Genomic DNA, 18016 nt, shown 5'->3' with positions numbered 1-18016 from the left:
CAGCGGGAAGCCAGCTCCAGAACGTCGACAACATGACAAGACATCAACCTCGAGTCATACAATGATAGTGACAAGTAATACCGACAGATAGATACAATCGGTGTACTGCCATTATTGGATTATGCTTGAAGCCCCCCTCCAGTCCTCCAAACACGTGCTGCGGTTTTTCTACATCTTGACATAACCGAATCTTGACATCCCAGGTCGGTTATGTCGGTCGGTCTTGTCAAATCACTCTTATTAGAGGATAATCGTCGCCTTGACTTTGATTGTGCCGTCGCAGCCGCGGATAATAGAAGAGGTAAGTAAGGAACCGGGACCAACCGACCGACTGGCCGACATCCTGCAACCAAACCAAACCGCTACCCGCCGGCGGCACAGATGATACAGGAATAGCAGCTGCCGAAGGGTCTGCCTTTTGCAGTGCCAAATGGGAGGCTGTGGCTGGCGTTGGATGTGACGGCGGGTTGCCTGTAACGACATATGCTGCAGGGGGGACTGGGGATGTTCAATCGGGAGGGGCAGGCATCAGTGAGGGGTTATTCTGGGTAACCCCTCGCTTGCTCCAGACATTCTTCCTCTCTCTCCTCTCTTGGTCTCGGCCTCTCCAGCATGGCAGCCAGCAACTCCCCAGAGCCCGCGCCCCGTAAACGCATCCGGCTTTGCGGAGTGCGTTTTAGTGGTTACAGAGCACTTTAGTGAGATGTAACAACAAGGATATGTCGCTACAGGGAATTGGGCTGTACTTTTGGGTCTTGATTGCACTGGAGGTCTCGAGGTCCCGCCCGCCATATGGGATTCGTGTGTGCTGCCTGCCGTCACGACCCCACCACCTCCAATCTACGCCTAACCCCACCAAGCTGCTCTGGCTAAGGAACGCTTGACGTCACTTCTCATGCAACGGCCCATTGTTTTCTCCGACCAGGCATGCATCTCTTCCATGGCTCCGCCGCCGGTTTCGACAGCCAGCCAGCGTCCAGACAGGAATCAATACTTTCCGAGATCGATTATCAGCACAGGCAAGAGTACGCTAAGGTACATGCAGTAAGATCATGGCATTTGAACTGCCCTGGCCAGACAACAATATTCCATTGGTCTGACCAAACACGCCATACATGGTTTGGTACAGCCTCAAGGTCCCTTAGCGCCACCAGGGACTGAAAATTTTCTCTGATTTTCGACTGCCGCTTGGCATAGAGCCGTTCCTTATCTGCCCATAATGGCGGGCGTTTGGCGACCCTGCTTGCGGGAGGCCATATCATCGTCGATTCATCGTCAAAGGCGTCATAGGAGGGGGGCGTCAATTCGCAAGCAGTTACGAATCGATTTTCGCCATGGAAACTGCTCTTGACGTCCACTTTGATATGTATCAAGATTGAGCGAGAGGGAACCACTGTCTGGACTCCAGAGGGCCCTTGATGACATTACCGCTGCAGGGCCCAGGGGTTCATGGAAAACTGGTGCCAAGTCTGTCGGCTGGGCCACTCACACTCTATGCCTCCTGCCCAGTCGGGCTATGGTGTCATCTTACATGTGGCCGAGTCATTCTCTAGCAAGCCACTCTCGAGCCGTACCCGACGAATACATGTCGGAACTAGCAGTGATTGACCCATAGATTAGCGACGAGCTAAGGGGAGCCTTGCATGCTACGCTACAGTCACTCAATATCAGCGGCAACTTGACAATCAATCCCAGATACCTCGATGGACAAGCAGTCGACCTGCCTGCCGTGCGCCTCTTGCCTGGACGAATATCGCTGGATGCTGCGAGGCTGGCCCTGCTCGCCCTGAACCTACCGTACGTCCGAAGTACACTCGACGTTCACATGGCGAATCCGGCCTTCAACGAATGAAGCCTAACGGCCCTGATATGATTCATACCGGGGTGGGTGTACATGCCGTCCTTCTTTGGTCCAGATACATGCACTCTTACACAAGGCGACTCCACTGCGGTTCCACGCTGGCAACGGAGGTTTGCATGTTTACTGTCTTCGATTGTCCTCTTCTCTGATCTCACTGCACGTTGCCGATTAGAAAGAATACCTAGGTACATGTGTTTGTGTATCCACCGTTTCCAATCCTATCCACCCTTTCCCACTCTTTCCAACTCCCAAGGTACTCCTCGATAGTTATATATTGGAGTCTCCCCGGACCTTCAAATGGATCATTATTATCATTCCCCAGTTCATCCTGCATATCATCCTCCAGACATATCTCGACTACACCGTCGTGAATGCGAACAGCCTAGAGTCTATACCAGTCACCAACCACTTTAACCCTTTGATTTACCTGCGTGTCGAGTTCGTTCATTACCCAAAACTCAAGCCATCATCATGTCTCAAGCACCCCAAGACCCTCACTACAAGCCCACGTTTCACCGTGGCAGCTTTGTCAACGAGCTGGAGAATGCGCGCGGCGATATGCCCAAGAACTTGCTCCGAGAGCACTCTGACAGCAGCTTCTCCGACTCTGCTCCGACTCTGAGCCCAACTCACAGCGCAACCCCATCTACTCCCCCCTCCGAGCCCGTCTCACCCAACGAGACTGGCGATCTCGTCGCAGACAGCTTTGCCTTCGCCTTCGACATCGACGGTGTCCTCATCCGAGGTGGCCGTGCTATCCCGGAGGCCATCGAAGCCATGAAGGTGCTGAACGGCAAGAACGAATACGGAATCAAGATGTAAGCGTCTCGTCCGGTTTCAAGCTATCGAAACTAACCCAGTACCAACAGTCCGTACATCTTCTTGACCAACGGAGGCGGCAAGTCGGAAGCTGAAAGATGCGCCGACCTGTCCCGCCAGATGGAGATCGACATTTCCACCTCCCAGTTCATCTGCGGACACACACCCATGTCCGAGATGTCGACCAAGTACAAGACCGTACTGGTTGTCGGTGGTGAGGGTGAGAAGTGCCGACAGGTTGCCGAGTCGTACGGCTTCACCGATGTTGTTACCCCTGGAGACATCATCAAGCACAACAGTGCTACTACTCCCTTCCGCAAGCTTACCGAGGAAGAGCTTGCCAACTCCCGTCAGCGCGATTTTAAGAACACCGTCATTGAGGCTGTCTTCGTCTTCGCTGACTCTCGTGACTGGGCTGGCGACCTCCAAATCATCCTCGATGTCGCCATGTCCAAGGGTGGCCGCCTTGGCACCATGTCGGAAACCTTCGAAGAGGGCCCACCCATCTTCTTCTCCCACAACGATGTCCTCTGGTCGGCCGCTCACGACGACCCTCGCCTTGGCATGGGTGCTCTCCGCGGCATTGTCGAGTACACCTTCAAGGAGGTCACCAAGGGCAAGACCCTTAACACGCAGGCCTTTGGCAAGCCCCAGATTGGTACCTTCGAGTTTGCTACCCGTCTGCTGAAGAAGTGGCGCAAGAACGAGCACAACCTGGACTCGCCCCCTGAGACTGTTTACTTCGTCGGCGACACACCCGAGAGTGACATCCGTGGCACCAACCAATACAACACCAAGGCTGAGAACGACTGGTACAGCATCCTCGTCAAGACTGGTATCTACCAAGATGGCACCGAGCCGTCCTACAAGCCCCGCACCACTGTCCCCAACGTCCTTGACGCCGTCAACTTTGGTCTCAAGCGCGAGATGGAGCGCCGCGAGAGGAAGCAGCTGTCCAACAGCGAACAGTACGCCACCACCATGAAAAAGCCTCACCTGACCGACCTGCCCAATTGGTTGTTGGACAGCACCGAATGCGCCGTCCTGAGCCCGTCTGAGGAGCGCGCCCTTTCATGGGTCGCATGAACAATTTCTATTCTGCGACCACTACGATTTTACGATTTACCGTTTCTATGATACCAACATTTGTGTTTTCCTTATACTTATTTTTACTAAATCTCACCATCAATCTGCTTCACCACCTTGTTTCATAGACCGTCTGCGGCTAGAACAGAAGAACGGGCTTTTTGGTTTTCATTACTGGCGTAACTTGGGGCAAACCTGTTGCCACGATTTTCTCATCATTGGGCGGCGTTTCAATTTCCATGTCTTCACCTGTTAGGGCGCGTGAAGCGATCCCGTCCTACAATTATGTTGTTACGAGAAGCGCTGGATATGGGAAGTTGATGGAGTTAGCGAGATAGCAGCGAAATGAAAAAAGTAAAAAAATCATCAAATCTTGCTTGACATGTATACTGTGATTGATGTGTCTTGGTGATTCCTCGCCCGTTTCTTCAGTGCTGAATGGGTTATACAATAGTATCTTGATCAAACATCACCACGGTAGAGGCCTTCGACTTACAAGTGTCGCATCTTGCCAGACGGACTCTTGGGTTATTGACTCGAGCTTTCTCGCTTGCAAGCATGGAGGCCTCATTGACCAAGTTTCGTACATCTGCTACCGGGTCTAGGTACCAGGCCACGGATCCTGCCCAGGCGCCGACTTTGCCGGTTGTGCCCGGTACGGTAATCTAAACGACGGTCTGATATAAAGTAAGTGTGTGTAGGAGGGACCACATTTTCCGTAAGCCCCGGAGAAACTTGCTTTTCCTGCATCGCCCTGCATGAGTAGTGGACTGTCCGTCGCCCAGGCCGGTGACTGCCACTACCCCCCCGCAACAAAGAGATGATAGGCAAGGCAATATCTGCGAGAGAAAGCTATTTATTCACTACGAGAGTCAACAACCTCGTCCGTTTTACCCCGTTACCCCGTACCCACAAGATGGGGCTATGCACCGTACCTCCACCCATATGTACTCCTCCTCCGCGTTTACCGCGTCCATGGTAAGGATATGGTGGACAGGCAATGTACTTGGTATGGGGAATTCCGCAGAAACGTCGACGGTGTGTGTGTGTGCCTGTCGGTTTGGCATCTTCTCCTGGCGAATGAACCTCACGCCATTCCCCACGAAAAACCGGACTCCACTAGGCCGATCAAGGTCAAACAATACCAAGATAGATACGTACAGTTGTAATTTGGGACCAACACCTAACTGCATACCCCTCTATCCCAAGCTCCCTCCTCCTTCTTCTTCTCCCCTCCTCCGCATAATGCCTGCGCCGATGATGCCTGGGGGTTGGGGTTCCTTCCGGTGCCACTTCGGCTTTGCCAAGACGAACCGGCGTCGAAACGACATAAGCCGCCCACACACCCACCCGTCAGCCGTCCGGCCGGCTCAGGTTGGGACCCAGGGTGTAAGGTAGGTGTGTGATGTGTACACTTGGGTACATATAATGCGATCGTGATCAGAGAGAATGGAGTCCATCAATCCCGCCTACTCCGCTATAAGACATGATGTAAAATGACCTGACCTGATCGCTGGACCAACCGCCCAACCGACCCGCAGGGCTGGCACGCAGACAGGCAGACAGCTCTTCCCCCAAGCCCGTCACGCATCAGGCTGCTCTCCCTCTCGCTCGCTTCCTTTCTATCTTTCCCTTCTCTTTCTTTTCTCACTGCAGATTGACAAACAACCCCCCATCCACCAACAGCTGCGCCCCCGTCACATAGCCGCTCAGCTCCTCGCACGCCAGAAACACGGCCGGCCCGGCCATGTCCGCGGGCGCCCCCGTGCGGCCGAGCGGAATGCGGCCCTCCATGTACTCGCGCTTGGCGTCGTCGGCGAGGTCCGCGTCGTTGAGCTGGGTCCGAATGGTGCCGGGGAGCAGCGCGTTGCACCGGATGCCGTGCTTGCCGAGGGCCACGGCGCAGCTCTGCATCAGCGACAGCACGCCCGCCTTGGTCGGGGTGTAGTGCGTCTGTTGCCCCCCGCCAACGAGGGCCGAGATGCTCGAGACGCCGATGATGCTCGACCGGGAGGTGGGGTCCCGCTCGTGCTGGGCCGCCATCTGCCGCGCCGCGGCTTGCACGACGTAGAAGGCGCCGTCGAGGTTGGTCCGCACCGTGCGCGTGAAGAGGTCCGGGGCCAGGTCGAGGAACTCGGCGAAGGTGCAGATGCCCGCGTTGGAGACGCAGATGTCGAGGCGGCCGCCGAACTTGGCGACGGCGTGCTCGACCAGCTTACGGCCCGTCTCCGGATCCGTCACGTCGCCGGGCAGGTGGTCCAGATCCCCGATCGTGGCCCCTGGCGCCGCAGGGGCACGACGGTCTTTAGGGCGGCGGCTTCCGACAGCAGCGAGTCCAGATGCGTCGCGTCCCGCGGCAGGTCCAGGTGGTTGACGACGACGTTGCAGCCCTGGCGCAGGTACTCGAGCGCGATGGCGCGGCCGATGCCGGTAGTGCCGCCCGTGATGATGGCCGTCTTGCCGGCGAGGAGGTTTGTGGCGGGCATTTTCCTTCGTTTCGTCTCGTACTGTCTTCTTCTCGCTTGATTACTCGTTCGTTTTCCTCTTCCTTTTCTTGGCTTGTAAAATGAAGTCCGAAAAAGAGTCGGATATGCAGAGCTACTAAAGGAGGCTGATACACGAACGCTATCGGGTTCGATCAATAATAAGAAGGACGCGGAGGTAGAGAGCGGGTAAGTGAATGAGTGATGGTGAAATGTTGCAGAAGCTGCTCCGTTCGCCTGTATAAGTTGAGGTAGGTGCGGATTGCTAGACCCGGGTCGCTAGCGGCCAGCGAGTATGACCGGGGGTCACGATAATGCAGGCCGAAACGACTTCAGACGCTAAATCACGGCTTTGCATATGCCTATCTCTCACTGAGCTGGTTGGTGGTGATGCCCGGGACCCGATAAAACCAGATTGGGTAAAACCTGCACCAGAATGAGCCCTTCTTGGCCTGGTATCATATCAAATACCTCGTCGGTCGTCCAGAGCTCAACGTCTTGAGTCGCTGCCAGCTTCCAAGCTTCGTGCTTGCCCCGCGTTTCGGGTCAGTGGAAACCGAGTGGAGGGGTCTTCAATGAGCTGGTGCTATGACGAAAGTTAGTGGGGGCAGGTTGGGGATGGGATGGGTTGGAAGTAAATAAAGCTCACCGTGAAAATAACAACACGAACATTGACATGTAGTACGAGATGCAATGATTCAATGGGAAGCGTCAAAGCAGAGCCATAGTCATATTTTATACGGGTGACAGGATTAACGGCAATACTGCTTCAAATAAGAAGTATGCGTGCATTGGTATATCGAGAATCATTAATTTGGTTTTCATGTGCAAACTTGAAAGCTAGCTAATTGGCAACGTATCGCTCAAATTGTAGATGCCAACCTCATTATACATAATCGTCCTCATCTGGTCGTAGGCCCCATCCCAGACTTCGGTCCTTGCAATGTGATACACACCATCCTTTAAACTCAACTCTAAGCCCGTCGTCGAATCCCCGTACTAGGAAGATGCGGCGTCGGCCTCGGTCGTCTCGGCAGGTTGCAGAGCTTTCATGGGAGGTGGGTTCAAAAGGTAAGTAGACGAGATCAGCTTAGACCTCGCAGCCGGGTTGATCGTCAGGCCAAACCCAGGCTTGTCCAGGTCCGCCGACGTCAAAAAGCCTTTTGTCGGGATCGGCTCGTCCATGAAGAGATCACCAAAGACTGGGAGAACGCTCTTGCCGTCGGGGGAGTTGGCCAGGTACTCCTGGAACGGCGTGTTGGGTTGCGATATGACGAAATGGTAGCTATAGGGACCGCTGGCGTGAGGCACCACGGGGATGTCGTAGGCGGCGGCGTGCGCGGCCACCTTGAGCAGCTCGGTCATGCCGCCGAGCCACATGACGTCGGGCTGGATGATGTCGAGGTTCCGGTTCTCGATGAGCTTGCGGAAGCCGTAGCGCGAGTACTCGTGCTCACCCGTCGTGAACTTGACGGTCGGGTGCGCCCGCTTGATCTGCTCGAAGCCGTCGGTGTCGTCGGGCGTCAGGCACTCCTCCCACCAGTTGATGCCGAGGTCCTTGCAGGCCTCGACGATCTCGATGGTGTACGAGACGTTGAGGCTCATGTAGCAGTCGACCATGATGGGGAAGTCCGGGCCCACGCTCTCGCGGTGCTTGCGCAGGAAGGCGATGTTCTTGCGCAGGCCCTCGTGCCCGTCCGCCGGGCAGTAGGGCAGCGGCACCTTGGCGCCCCAGAAGCCCATGTCCTTGGCCGCCGTCGGCTCCGGGCCCGTGCAGTAGAAGTCGATCTTCTCGCGCGCCGCCCCGCCGATGAGCCGGTAGACGGGCTCGTTGCGCAGCTTGCCGAGCAGGTCCCAGAGGGCCAGGTCGATGACGGAGATGACCGCCACGGGGAGGCCCTTGCGGCCGTAGAACATCGAGGCCCGGTACATCTGCTCAAACAGGAGGTTCGTGTTGCGGGGGTCGGCGCCAATGAGGAATCGCTCGAAATGCTGGTGAACTAGCCAACATCCCGGCGGGCCTAGGAGTTTGAACCGGTGAGTATTTAGGTCCTGTGCGAACCCGGGCTCAGGGAAGCGTATCACTTACCACCAAACCCTGTGGCAAACCCTACAGTGCCATCAGTGGTTTCGATCTCTACCAGGAACGAGCCCAGAACATTGATGCCCCAGCTTGTGCGGGACTTCTTGTACTGGTCCCAGATTGAGCATGGCGTAGAGATATCGGTGTCGATCAACCTAAAGGGGTAGATCATGAGAAAGAGACTAGTGGCATTGATTTCACGCAGAGGTACAGAGATACTCACCAATGCCCTCCTTTGACATTATGGTAGTCGCCGCCTATGTCAAGGTCAGTTTTGATGATGAGAAACGGCAAGGCACACAAGACTTACCTGAGCCAACACCTCCGATGATGAAGGTCCGGATGGCCTTGATTGTGGGAAACTGCCTCACCGAGGAGGTCATGATGGACGTAAATTAGTTAGGATGACTCGATCTTATACCTGAAATAGTCGATGACTACTGAATAAGAACCCCGAAGAAGGAATGACTGCATGTGAGTTTGAATGAGCACGAAGATGGGAATGCCAAGTTATTGTATGTCGACTGACGACTACTTGAAAGTCACCGAAAGCTACATAGCATGATAACGCAAGGCAGGAGAAATGTAGTGACTCGTTCGCAGCCACCCTAGTCCCGTGCGGCCGAAAGCAGTACAGCATCTTTGGGCAGGGCCGAGGTGAAGTGCGGCTCGTGATCGGTTCGAGATGACCCGACCGACTTTCCACTACCGGCAACGGCTACTACACGGCTAGGGCCAATGGCGTCCCCACCTCGGAAGGGCGAAAGTGATCTACTGCGCGTCTTCTTGGAAAGTCGTGACAGTTTCATCCAATTACGACAGGCAGATAGGGGTAATCCAGTTATTCGCGTTCCGTTAGAGAGTAGGAATGTTTGACTGGAGTCGGTGCTTGCGAGTGCAGCATCCGGGTTATGAGATAGACCTCCATCGAATAAGAACGATATGGGAGTGAACCCTATTGCTTGCTGCTGTCGTATGAGTCCCGCTGGCTTGGATTCATGAAGTAGAGTTGCTCAGAGGAGGAATCAAGCATGGTGAGAAGATGCGTGCAGCTGGGGTGGGTTGATGCGATCAGCTCTGAGAGGTGGTGCTCATTCCGGTACTGGATCGCGTGATGGAGAGCCTAATTTTGTCCGCCAAAAGACGCGAGTCTGCTATACTGATACACACCCGTACTCGCTCTTCTCAACCCTATGTTTAGTTGTATGTCATGAGAGTATAGATGCGATCGCCATTGCGTGTGCCTCTCTGCATGATGCAGACGTAGAAATGCTCGTGGCACATGCCAGGAAAACAAGGATATTGCTTTTGCCCACCCCGCATTTTCATGTCAAAATGGGCGGGGGAGCTATGCTAGCAGACTGGGGTACCACTCCAACTTCTTGTTCGCTCTTTTCCAATTGATTCTTGCGGGAAGGATGCCGAGAGTGATGTGAGATCTCAGTCCATCCTATAATTGGGGCGAAATCACAGCTTCCATCATTCGCTACCTACATATCTCTACCAACATGTGAAGAAGATATCGTGGTTGTGACCCCATCATCGCCCGAGTCCCCAATTGACGTCTGGAGAAATGCCTCTCTCTCCCTTTCCCCACCAAACTCGAAGGGATTTAACGGGGTCCGGGTCGCACAACCATTCCGCGCCAAGTGCAAGTCAATTAATTGATTGATTGCCTTTGCATATTGGAATTCGCAAGTCTGACATGCATCATGTCCGTACTGATGTAAGAAGCAATGATGAATGCATGCGCGGAAACTGACAACTACCGTCGGTTCAGAGTCTGCCTATGAGATCCATAGGATCCATGGGCTGGGCTTCTGGCTGGCCTTCGTTCTGGGGTGACATCCGCCGCCCCCCATGCACACTAACTAACACGAACGAACCTCTCCTCCCCCAGACAGACATGGACCCCCGAGACGGGCACCAAGCCGCTGCCCGCTCGCTGTGCCGCTGTCTTCCAATCCTTCCTTGGCCCCCTCCCTTTCCCCCATTTTGCCCACAATAAAATTCCCCGGGGCCCAGAACCGCTCCATCTACTCATTACTTCTGCTCAACATTACCCCGAGCTATCGCAGAACATCGGCCCTTACCGTTGCTTTCGAGGCTCCTAGATGCTCCTCTGAACGACACTCGGAATCGGGCTGAGGACATGCCGCTGCTTCATTGTACCGAGAAGAGAGCCTCCCTATCTTTGAGTCCGTCCATCGACTAGAGCCAGCCAGGCCATACTCCAGGGGTGTATGTACCCTGTTATACCTTATTCCTAAAGCGCCCGCCCGCCTGCGCGCTCAAAAGAAAAGCCATGCCGGCCGACAACGGAACCCAGCCACACCATCTTGTCTCGCCGCCACTGCACCACCGCGATAAAGCAGAGCCCGACAGCGATGACGGGAACGGCCTTCACAGCGGCGATGACATAGACGCTGATGATGATCAATATGAGGCCGAGTCTGCTAGAGCTGGTAAACGCAAACGGCCGCTCTCTGTCTCGTACGTCAACTTTCAATTTCTTGTGTTCAGAGGTCAGCCATTGGCCTCTTGGGTTGGACCGAAAAGTTTCCAGTACAGCGCCAGTCATGACATGATGGCCCCTTGTTGCGCCATAGGCCAGATGTTTCCATATTCAAAAGCTCTACTGTCTCATTAGCTATGTATTGCATACTGGATTAATATACTCTGTGTATCCTTTTCCATCTATCTTCCGCAAGAACAGCGCCATCAGATTGGGCGGCATTCTGTCGGTTCTGGGCTATGAGGGAATACGTGCTAACATGGACTTGTTGCCAAGGTGTGAGCTATGCAAGCAACGAAAGGTAAGTCCTTCCGCGCTCTATCTGCTACTTTATGGGCGAAGTCACTGAACATTAGGATAGGTGAAATGTGACCGTGGTCAGCCGTCCTGCGGCTGGTGCAAGCGCAACTCAGTTTACTGCGAGTATCGAGAAAGGAAGAAGCCAGGCTTGCGAGCAGGCTACGGCAGGGAGCTGGAACAGCGTCTGGACAAGCTGGAGGAGATACTACGGTCGCATTCGGAGATCTTGCAGAACTCGTATATCCACAATCCGCACCACCCCGCGCCGCCGAGCGCACCCAGTGTCCGGAATAGTAACGCAAGCGGCCCGAGTGACCATGGCGCCCCTAGGGATCCAGCGCCCGTGTTCCGGCAGAACGAACCGCTGCGTACACCCCAGGCGGAAACGGCCTTGTTTCTCCAAAAGCCCTCGACATACCCCGCCGTCACACAGAGCGTCGACTTCGGGATGCCGCCGCAAACGCCGTCAATGCATTCGGTGCATGACGGCTTCCAGCCCGCGATGCACCTATCCGGCATATCGCCCACTAATCAGGTGCCAGGTAGTTTGCCTGTCAGCTCATCGACACAGGATTACTACAGCAGCAGCCATTCTCTCCAATCGCCTGGGTTGAGCGTCGCACAGAGCCAGACGCATCTCTCGTCAGATCAGGACTTGCCTCCTTACGACTTACTGTATGCCCTGGCAGATCTATACTTCAAACATATCAACACCTGGTGTCCAATCCTGCATCGAAAAACAACGCTTGACGCTTTATTCGGGCCATCGGCACTAGACGAGACGGATAGAATCTTGCTCCATGCTATTGTCGCGACGACCCTGAGATACTCTACGGACGCTCGGTTGACCGACGAGAGGAGGCAACACTATCACGATGTATCAAAGAACCGAGTCCTGCTCTACGGTCTGGAAAACTCTTCTGTTAAGGTCCTCCAAGCTCTGGTGATTCTTGCTCTCGACTTGTGCGGCAGTGGTAACGGACCTCCCGGGTGGAATATCATGGCTCTCATCACGCGATCCGTCGTACAACTTGGACTAGCCGTGGAGAGCAACTCGTTCTCGGTTTCCCCCAGCTTTTCGTCTATTTACACACTCCGAGCCATGCTACTACCGGAGCCCCGGGATTTTGTGGAGGACGAGTCGCGGCGGAGACTGTTTTGGATGATCTACCTATTGGATCGCTATGCGACTATCGCGACGGCCTTCGAGTTCGCCTTGGATGATAAGGAAATCGATAGGACTCTCCCTTGCCGTGATGATCTTTGGATAAAGAACCAAAAAGTCGACACGCGATGGTTCCAGACGCAGGACTACCCGTCCGACCTACCGGACCATGATACAAATCGGCCAGAGAACCTAGGGGCATTTTCGTACTACATCGAGATCCTCGGAATCTTGTCCAAGATCCACAAGTTCCTCAAGCAGCCCGTCGACATCAGCGCCTTGAGCGACGTCGAGCAGTGGCAGATGCGGTACAAGCAGCTCGACAACCTCCTCACCTCGTGGAAGTTCGGCCTCCCGGGCGACTTCGGCAACATGGCCAAGCTCTACCAGCCCAACTGCAACAAGGCCCTGAGCTGCACCTGGGTCATGCTCCACGCCACCTACCACACCGCCGTCATCCGCCTGCACTCCTCGGCGGCCTACCCGACGACGCGGTCCCCCATCTTCACCCCCTCCCTGACCGCCAGCCAGCACTGCCACGGCGCCGTCGAGAACATCGCCGCCCTGGGCGAGTTCGTCGTCCAGAGCGGCCTGCTGAACAAGCTCGGTCCCCCCTTCGCCTTCACCCTCTGGGTCGCCGCCCGCCTCCTCCTCGTCCACGGCTCCACCGTCGAGCACAAGCTGGCGCCCCAGATCGCGTTCCTCGTCGACACCCTCCGCGACATGGGCCGCCACTGGCCCGTCGCCGCCCGCTACTGCGAGCTCCTCCAGCGCGTCCTCGACGAGCACGCCGACAGCGAGCGCGCGCTCGGCACGACGGGGGAGCGCATCACGCCCTCCTCGGTCAAGATCCTGGCCGACATGCGGCGGACGGCGTTCGACTTGGATATCCTCATCAGCCGCCAGCCGCGGCATCTCTCGGCTGGCGGCGGGGGAGGCGGTGGTGGTGGTGGTAATGGGGCGCCCAGTCGGTTGCCCAGCGTGACGCCGGCTCGCACGCCGGCGCCGAACGAGCTTGAGTACCTCGACGTCTTCGACTTCTTCAATGTGCCGCGCCTGCCGTTTAGCAGCGAGGCAACGCCGGCGGGCCACCAGAATGGGGGGAATGGTATTAATGGCGGGACGGAGATGAAGAATGAGGTGCCGCCCGGCCATGCGGAGCTGAATGCGGCTAATAACTCTAATACTGGAGGAGGGTTGGCGAACGAGTTCAATATCACCAATTACATGGTCGATGCGAATAGCGACTGGCTATTTCGGCAATCGTAGCATACGGGAGGGGATATAGCAAGGATATCACAGCGCAGCGGAAGAACATATGATGGAGCCCAAGGGCATATACAAATACACTCATGCAAACTTCTGCCATAATACTGACGGTTTTCCGCGATACAAGTCTCGTACATGATGCCTACTACGTCACGTAGCATTGCTGCTACTGATCCTAGGATTTGTGCTGAACGTCCCCGAGCTCAGCCAACCCCCTCATAGCCTCGCAAGCATCCGCCCAGGCCGCATCGCCCTCGTAGAGCTGGCTCCGCAAATACGCCCACGTCATCCGCTGCACGGCGCCCAACCGCTGCGGATTCGCCGCATCCTCAGGGATCTCTACGGCGTCCCAGCCCGCGACGCCGCCGAGGCCGTGCCGCGCCCCCCGGACGGTGAGCAGGTTCTTGGGCCCCGGCGCCAGGCGATACGCGTCCATGTGGAACTCGGGCCCTCGCGTCGGCGCCAGATGCAGGCTGGTATCCTCGTCCCCGCGACGACGAGCGTCGGCGCGGTCAGGTGGGTGAAGTCGGGCCCGTAGAAGGGGATGATCTGGCGGCCGGTCTCCGTTTCCAGGGGACCCGCCCCGGCCGCGGCCAGCAGCACGCCGGCCTTGATGCGGTCTTCGCGCGCGCCAAAGGTTGTGTTGTCGCGGGGGTCGGTGTTGACGAGGCCGAGGAGCAGGTTGGCGGTCGCGGCGCCGAACGAGTGGCCGACAAGGCCGATCCTGTCCCTGTCCAAATGGCGCCCGCTGCTCAGGAAGCCGGGCACCGCGGCCTCGATCTCGCCCAGGCGGTCGAGGATCTGGACGAGGTCCCGAGCGCTGGTCTTCCAGTGGGCCTCGTTCCCCTGTTCGTCCGTGGGAACCTGAGACGGGTCGTAGAACTTGGAGTACAAGAAGGTTGGCTGGATGACGGCGAAGCCGCGGCCTGCGAGGAAGTCGGCGAGGGGGGTATAGCCTTCGTGGGAAGAGAGAAAGCTGCTGGGGCCGAGGCCGTGGGCGAGCAGGATGATGGGCAAAGCGGCAGGAGTAGAAGGGGAGGAGGAGGGGCATGGGACAGAGATGCGCATCTGTAGTGGCGCGGGCCGGTTGGGGATGTTGTCGAGCACGACGGGGCTGTAGGACAGGACGGGATCCGGGTCTGGGACGGGGATTTTGGCTGCAAGGCCGAGCTGGGAGTGGTTTCCGAAGAACATGGCGAATGAGTGGTAGTTCAATGATCTCTACAATAGTTCGTTACACTGACTTAACGTGATGTGCCATTCTCACGTTGTTCCTTTTATAGCGGCAACATCGTTCAGGAAGGAGCCAGGATATCATGTTTCGTCGCCATACTTACTCGTTCAGCCAAGCCTGATTAATCAGTGAGACCTGTCATGATTGATGAGCTGACCAATTCGGACATCACGACACTTAACTCCAGATGAGAGATGCGTCGCAGTAGAGGCAAAACTGCTCTGCACAGCTTCATCATCCTCAGTCTCCGGGCCTAAGGTGCTTAAGTGCGGGTAGGCCTTTGTAACATAAGCGCCCATGGACTTTCCGAAATGTGCGAAGCCGTCCGTGGTCCAGTCTAAACGCCCAGAGGTCGCATTCCAGCCGCGGCTGACTAAAAGCTGGCTGAATCGGTAGCTCATATGAGGTAAGAGATGGTCGGTCACGTTAGGGCGGCTTCTGGTAGCATTCGGATCGAATACCAAGTTACCTAACCCAGCAGACGGACGATGACATGCATCAAGCTTTGCTGGGGAGAGATGGAATGTCCTGCTTAGGTAGTCACTTACAAGTACCGTCCATGGGACGGACTTATTCTCTGCACCCTGGAAGACTGACGTGATGAGTGGCAAAAAGGGTTGATAGATTCGAAAACGAAACCGGTATACTCCTATGATGCACATGTAGACATCCACCAGACAGAGTTAGGTAAGTTCGGGTGCTTCTTCGTGGTGGTTCTTGCTTGTGTGTACCGGATCCCGGGCGCGTGCGGCTCCGGTAGCCCAGAATGTTCCGCTGCGGGCGGCCTCCCCGCATATATCCACTGGCAGGACAGGTGTCGTCAAATCCCACTGCTCATGCCGGCAGATGATGGGTGACCTGGAGTTACTCCAGATAGCTCGGCTGGAAACGCCGTTCTATCCTCATCAAACACGAAAGCAAAAAAGAGGCAGCCGAACACTATGTCGCAGCTTCCATACGTACGTACAGTTGTTTGAGATGTACCTTAACCAAGCGTAAGGTAGGTCGTACGAGAGAGACGAGAGGAGAGGGGAGGGAAGACAGTCACGCCCGGGAGAGGAAATCTCAGGCGGGACGGAACTGCGGCATGCAATCAATAGCTCTGGGGGCGCGGTAATTGCTCTGGGGCGCGCTGTCGTGCTCGAGGGCAGTCGCAGACGACAGCCACAGAGCTACCTAGCCGGCCAATGGCACCTTCTTTTCCACTTGGAGGTGGTTACTCAAAGAGTGTGCCGACATCCGTCATCCTACAGATCTTGCGGTGCAATAGCATCTCGCACACTCAGCTTCGTATATTAATTGGTCGGGGAGGCTGTTTGTTTGCAGGGAAATCTTATGATTGCTTCATCATCAGGGGGGGAGCTATGATGGATCAATTGGCAGGCATTGAGCGCGCAAGAAGCGCGACCACTCGTCAATGCAATTACGTAGCTTCCATGTTTCTTGGAAAGCTACTTAGCATGGAGGGGCAAGGAGGAGGGGCAGCTAGTCGCAAGCTAAACCACACCTGGGAGTCTGGTCGCCTTAGTGAAGGACGCTCGGCTGTTTTTGGCAGAAAAGGAGAGAGGCCAGAGAAGACAGATCTTCTGAACAGATCTACACAAACACTCGGTGTGCTTAGGATCAGATACTTGATACGGCTGTCCCTGTTGTTCGTGTTAATTGCACTTATCCACCCTCCACTGGAGACAAGCCGCCAGCCCGCGAAGCTCTTGCTGACGTGTTTACCGCTTGACTTGGTTGCTGTCCAGGGCATTGCACATCGCAGTGGTTCCTTAAATATGGGGTCTCCATTCCACTGTGCTGACTTGGCTTGGCACTATACCTCGAATAGTGGGAGCCAGCGCGCGCTAGAGAGGCTGGCCAATCACTAGAGCAAACGCCCGGCCGTTTTTAGGTACAGCTGCTGCTTGTTCGGCGGGCGTCTGGCCTGCTGGCGTATCCCTCCCACTGGGGGCTCAGTTCTGCGGCCAACGTAACACCAGACTCCCCCGATCCGACCTGCCTTCCTGCCCTCACTTCTCACTTGCAGCTTTGCATGCTTGGGTCAATTGGCATCAGCATAACCATAACTCACTTGCTACAGCCTCGCTCCCCGTCAGTGCCGCAATGCCGAGACGCCACGTATATCCTGGCTTGGCGAGAGGGGATTGCCATGGGCTGGGCGAGCTCTGCTTTGCCCGCCTGTGGGGATCCGTCTGTTTGATCCCTTCGCATCGCCCCGCAGGGGTCTTCGGCGATGGAATGGGGGTCCAGTTTCTAAAAGGGTCCAAGGCATGATTCGGGTGGTTCCTCGCTTCCGTCTGGTTCTTTGGCGAAGCGGCTACACATGACAGGCGTCAGGAACTAGGCTTCCTAGGCACGCCTCCTTCATCATGGATGGGATGGCCAGAAGCCTGGACCATGTCGATGAAACAAACCCCTCCCAGCTCAGAGGCAACCAGAACTCAAGAGTGAGGGGCTGTGATGCCATGCCTCCATGCCACTGTGCCACGATCCCCTTTCGATGGGGGAGGGTAGGTCCCCTCGACATGCATATAAAGGTGCACCTCATCCCTAGCTCTTAACCCGGACTCCTCTTCTTGATTTCTTGCCTCATCACATCACACCATCTACCATCTTCCCAAACAACCAACCACACACACACACATTCACCATGTCTTTCTTCGACACCGCCCGCGACATCCGTCTTGAGGACAACCACATGCTCCGCGCTACCCTCCAGCGCGTTGACGGCGAGTGGGTTCAGGCCGAGATCAACCTGAACGACCACATCGGCAACGAGAACGGTATGTATCTCCCACGCCCTTGATCTGTTGGTCAGGCATACAGATGGACTGACCCCTCTTGCTCTCCAGGCCGCTTCTGCTGGGACAGCAACGGCTTCTCCGACTCCGCCGAGGGCACCTGGTGCTCCATCGAGGGTACCGGCCCCGTCTGCGTCCTGCGCGCCCGTCTCCGAAACGCTGACGGCGAGTGGTGCGACCACGACCTCAACCTCTCCGAGCGCCTCGGCAACAACGACGGCAACTTCCAGTGGGGTAAGTGATGGCTTTCATAGCTTCGAGCATAAGTTGGGACGAAGTCAGCTAACAAGCATCTCTCTCGCAGTCTAAACCTTCTCATATGAACCGTCTCCGGGCAGCTCTCTATGACCAGGTGTCCCCGATAGCATAGCGCATACCCTTGACAGTCAATTGA

At 55.9% G+C, this 18016-nt stretch overlaps 6 protein-coding genes across 6 annotated transcripts; 3 read left to right on the top strand and 3 right to left on the bottom strand.

The window, feature by feature from the left end:
• Positions 1-2332: 2332 nt before the first annotated feature.
• Positions 2333-3766, top strand: PG985_010076 (HAD-superfamily subfamily IIA hydrolase; the record flags this gene model as incomplete). The annotated part of the gene is made up of 2 exons (XM_066829844.1): positions 2333-2679; positions 2731-3766. The coding sequence occupies 2 exons, from the start codon at positions 2333-2335 to the stop codon at positions 3764-3766; spliced, it is 1383 nt and encodes a 460-aa protein (XP_066682234.1).
• Positions 3767-5413: 1647 nt separating this feature from the next.
• Positions 5414-6252, bottom strand: PG985_010075 (short chain dehydrogenase; the record flags this gene model as incomplete). Its single annotated transcript, XM_066829843.1, has 2 exons — positions 5414-6083; positions 6170-6252. The coding sequence occupies 2 exons, from the start codon at positions 6250-6252 to the stop codon at positions 5414-5416; spliced, it is 753 nt and encodes a 250-aa protein (XP_066682233.1).
• A 996-nt stretch (positions 6253-7248) lies between these two features.
• On the bottom strand, positions 7249-8715 carry PG985_010074 (mandelate racemase/muconate lactonizing enzyme domain-containing protein; the record flags this gene model as incomplete). The annotated part of the gene is made up of 4 exons (XM_066829842.1): positions 7249-8270; positions 8339-8487; positions 8556-8589; positions 8643-8715. The coding sequence occupies 4 exons, from the start codon at positions 8713-8715 to the stop codon at positions 7249-7251; spliced, it is 1278 nt and encodes a 425-aa protein (XP_066682232.1).
• A 1922-nt stretch (positions 8716-10637) lies between these two features.
• Positions 10638-13581, top strand: PG985_010073 (transcriptional regulatory protein; the record flags this gene model as incomplete). Its single annotated transcript, XM_066829841.1, has 3 exons — positions 10638-10825; positions 11124-11148; positions 11209-13581. The coding sequence occupies 3 exons, from the start codon at positions 10638-10640 to the stop codon at positions 13579-13581; spliced, it is 2586 nt and encodes an 861-aa protein (XP_066682231.1).
• Positions 13582-13756: 175 nt separating this feature from the next.
• PG985_010072 (uncharacterized protein) lies at positions 13757-14775 on the bottom strand (the record flags this gene model as incomplete). The annotated part of the gene is given in 2 exon segments (XM_066829840.1): positions 13757-14062; positions 14080-14775. 2 exon segments carry the CDS (start codon positions 14773-14775, stop codon positions 13757-13759), a joined length of 1002 nt encoding a protein of 333 aa, XP_066682230.1.
• A 2696-nt stretch (positions 14776-17471) lies between these two features.
• PG985_010071 (uncharacterized protein) lies at positions 17472-17864 on the top strand (the record flags this gene model as incomplete). Its single annotated transcript, XM_066829839.1, has 2 exons — positions 17472-17604; positions 17674-17864. The coding sequence occupies 2 exons, from the start codon at positions 17472-17474 to the stop codon at positions 17862-17864; spliced, it is 324 nt and encodes a 107-aa protein (XP_066682229.1).
• Positions 17865-18016: the final 152 nt, after the last annotated feature.

The sequence above is a fragment of the Apiospora marii genome, assembly GCF_038362585.1.
Source record: "Apiospora marii strain CBS 49790 chromosome Unknown utg000006l_segment0_segment0, whole genome shotgun sequence".
NCBI classification, from domain to species: domain Eukaryota; kingdom Fungi; phylum Ascomycota; class Sordariomycetes; order Amphisphaeriales; family Apiosporaceae; genus Apiospora; species Apiospora marii.
Note: the sequence above shows the minus strand (reverse complement) of the source record. Positions and strands in the feature narration are given on the sequence as shown.